This window comes from Tupaia chinensis, unplaced genomic scaffold, assembly GCF_000334495.1.
Source record: "Tupaia chinensis unplaced genomic scaffold, TupChi_1.0 Scaffold148904_1, whole genome shotgun sequence".
NCBI classification, from domain to species: Eukaryota; Metazoa; Chordata; class Mammalia; order Scandentia; family Tupaiidae; genus Tupaia; species Tupaia belangeri.
This window is the reverse complement of record NW_006208752.1, coordinates 2,298,939-2,302,722: the sequence shown is the minus strand read 5'-3', so window position 1 is coordinate 2,302,722 and position 3,784 is coordinate 2,298,939. Positions and strand designations below refer to the sequence as shown.

General features: G+C 37.7%; 1 protein-coding gene across 1 annotated transcript in view; it reads right to left on the bottom strand.

The window, feature by feature from the left end:
* LOC102491629 (zinc finger protein OZF-like) overlaps nucleotides 1–746 on the bottom strand; it is a 42,051-nt gene extending 41,305 nt beyond the window's left edge. The window contains exon 1 of the mRNA XM_027769204.1: nucleotides 672–746. Within this exon, the coding sequence (XP_027625005.1) occupies nucleotides 672–746 (75 nt within the window). The remainder of the gene's footprint in view (nucleotides 1–671) is intronic.
* Between the last annotated feature and the right edge of the window lie 3,038 nt (nucleotides 747–3,784).

Here is a 3,784-nt window from a genome sequence, read left to right as displayed (position 1 = left end):
AAAGAGAGACAGACAGACAGAAACAGACACCCTTAACAGGATCTTAATGCCATGATATACTGCTAGCCTCAGCCAGCCAGGATCACAGGCCGGCATGTACGAGGAGACCTGGGAACACAAGCCTAGGAATTTCCCATGTGGCTTCAACATCACAGGGCTTATGTTAGCACCACACCACCACAGCTGACCTGAGACATCTCTCTAGTAGTCACTAGATGATTAGAACCCATTCAGTTTTGTGGTTTTTATTTCTTTTTACATCATTAGAATATGTAGTATTTCTTCTTATGAAGCAAAGGATTAAACAATAACAAAACCTCATTCCTGTCCAGTCACTAGCTAGGTGATTTAATATAAAATGGAAAAACAATTTTTTTCTACTATCACCAACATTACCATCCAATTTGATTTGTTTCGAATACTAGAATCCACAATTAAACCACTGTGCAATGTTAAATTTTTGAAGGAGGACAGACAAAACCAAAGACCACCAAGAGAGGATAAAAATACCTTGCTAATAGCAGTTGCTTTTCCTGAGGGGGAGAAAGAAATACCTCCTCTGTAAAACCACCAAAGCCAGTAAAACAAGCAATGACCAGAGAATTTCCTGTCCATGGTGCTCTCATTTCCTGTCTGTATTATACAGCCTAGACTGACACCAGATAAAATACCTGGAATTGATTTAGAGTGGTCAGTGCTTCTTCAGCGGCCTCGATTATCAGTGTTAATTCTGGGAACTCTGCCATCCATAGAGCTTTAACAGATAAATAACACTGTTTTTCTTCAGTTTTTGTGCTCAGGTATAAGTCATGCTCAGCAGAGCTTAGATTTATTGTGGGTATAATTTAGAATTCTAGACCCACAAGTTAATGCTTCATAAATGCCTTTTTTATCTTTCCTGGGATGATAAATGGACATATCCCTGGCAGGGCTCCCCATCTCTTTACTTGGTGTCTTTGCTTTTGATGAGGCCTTGTTCTGCCAGATTCACTTCTGTTTGCAGTAGAAAAAGCAATGCTTTGGTGTAGGCAGAAAAAAGATTAATGTCAATGACAGAGCAATGTTTCTGAAATGTTATCTCTGGTGAGATAAATAATACTATACGGTTGTACAAACACAAGAGAGACGTGTGAATGTAAGATGAGGTGTGTGTGGAGGAGTGGACCCTAATGAAGGAAATTTGGAGAAGGAATACAGAGGAAGAGCATTGACGGGATGGGGAGGTGTGGTGCTATTGGTTGAAGATATTTTGATCAATGGGACTGGGGAGAAAGTTCACATATTGAAATGTTCACATTGTAAGCTAAACAATGTGATTGACTGTATATACAAAAATAAATTAATTAATTTAAAAAATAATAATACTATAGACACATACAAGGCACTAGTACCTTGAACAGGTACATTAGAAAATCATACTTAAAATGTATTTTAATTACATAAGCAAATATTTATGTAATGTTTTATAAACATTAATTCAGTAATCTATTTACTTTTTTTCAACAGCCCTATGAGGTATGTATTTATTTCTATTCCCATTTTATAGATGAGGGAACTGAGACATAGAGAAATTATGCCACCATTTCAAAATTATGCAAAAGTGGCAAAAACAGGATTCGGATGGTTGGTGGTGCAGTGGTAAAACACAACTCTCTGTGGAGCTAACCCACATGGTAAGGTCCTGGGTTTCAAGTCTGGAGACTTCCCAGAGTATGTCAGACATATGCATGCCTATGATTTGGGGTTGACTAGACCTGGGGGGTGGATTGTAGGCCACTGTGGAGTACTATTTCTCTGTCTTTCTCTCATTTTCTGTCTCTCTCAGTCATGGAAGAAGTAAATAAAGATCAAAAACAAAAAAAAATGGATCATTGGAAAAGTCATGATGTATTTTTCTATGTGTTTCTACACAAAAATGTGTCATGACTTTTCTAATGACCCAATAGGATTGAAAGTCAGCCAGCCTACCTATCTCCAGAGGCTGCACTTCATCTATCATTGATTATAATAGAATAAAGCTTTCCAAGAGAATGGACATCCCATTCAATTTCACTGAAATCCAGGGCCCTCCCATCACGTTTTTTCATGAATTTATATGCATACATGTACATTTAAGTACATGGATTTTGTTTCGTTTTTGTTGATTTCTCTCATATAAATATTACCAGGCTTTGTTTTTGAGTTAAGATTCCTTGAATCTTATTGGTATCTCTTTTACTGTTGTTCCCTTTTATTCTTTATTTAGCTGGCTCTCTTTTTCTTTTTTCTTTTTTTTTATTTGCATTCATTCACTGTACATCATTACAGCATACAAAATGAGATTTTCCTTCCAGAGTATACTGTATATTGTCTCAATCAAGCACATCAACAAAATGTTATTGTCAGCAAATAATTTTCCATTTCTTGTTTTCTGTATGTTTTCCTTTTTTCCCCCATCCTTGATTTCCTATCTCTTACTCTCTGCCATCTCCCACTCTCCTCCCACACTGTCTCTGGTATCTATGTTTGCTTTCTATACTGTTTTCCCCCCACATATTATTGAATTACTAAAGACCTTTTTTTTCACATCTGGAAGATCTCTGCTGTATGGTTCTGTTAAAGAGTGGGTCACTAGATAGTCCTTTCATACTGATTGGGAGAGCCATGACAGTCTTGGGCTGCTAGACATCACTGGAGGATGTTCTGCCAGGAGACAGCCCTGGTACTATGAACTAAAAATGCTATCAATGACTAGATTCTCTTGGGCTGTGACTGGCCTGTGCATGTCTCCCAGTACTAGCATGGTCATAGCATCTGTCTTCCAAAAGATAAAAAAATAAATAAATAAAACTTAAAAAAGAGGGGCAGCAGGTGGTGCAGTGATTAAGGCATTGGACTTCCACATGATTGACTGAGGTTAGAATTCTGAACATGGCGACTTCAAACTCACACCAGGGGTGTGTGCACGTGTGCCCAAAATCCTGAGAGGAGAAGGGGTTGTTGCATGGCCATCCCCCCTTGGGGTGAGTTCTCAGTTTCTGTCCCTCTGTCTTGCTCTGTCTTTCTGGTAAGCTCGTGTGCCACATAGCAAAAATAAACAAAGCAATTTTAAGACCTTGAAGAAGAAAATTTCTTCTTTAGGTTAATATTGGTTTTACCTTTTTTTTAAAATCCCAATTCCTAAGTTTAGGTCACTACAATCAGAACTTTTAGTGACTTTTAGAAAGTAGGCTTTTGGGGAAAGTCATGATGCATTTTTTGTGTAGAAAAATAGAGATCCTAAGGATGCGGGCACCTCCTGAGATTAGAAAATAACACTGTACTCAAAATAACATCAATAAGAACTAAAATGAGCATATAAAATGAGCTAACTACAAATGTAGTCCACATCAAGCAGTGGGTTATGATGTGTGCTTGAGGTTACTGTCTGTGAGAAGTGAACTAGACAGAAGAGATAAGTGGACAAATGTCTTAAAGAGGCCAGAGCTGGAAATGCAGGTTAAGGAATCTGAGTTGAAGCCTTGAGATTTAAGAAGCTGGGAAACTTTAAAAGGAGGAATACAAAGAGGCAGGACCAAACATCAGGGATTGCTACATTTGGAGATGAAGTGAGATTAGAGGAGCAGAAGGAGGAGAAAAGAAGACAGTAAATAACGAAATATTAATAGTAGATCTGTGGATGAAAAAATAGATTTGCAGATAAGACTGTGCATTCAAGAATATTAGAAGCAGGCTTATAGAAAAAGCAACAGGCAGACATTGTCTTTTCGTATGTCATTGAAAATACTTAAACTTTATTTGGAGG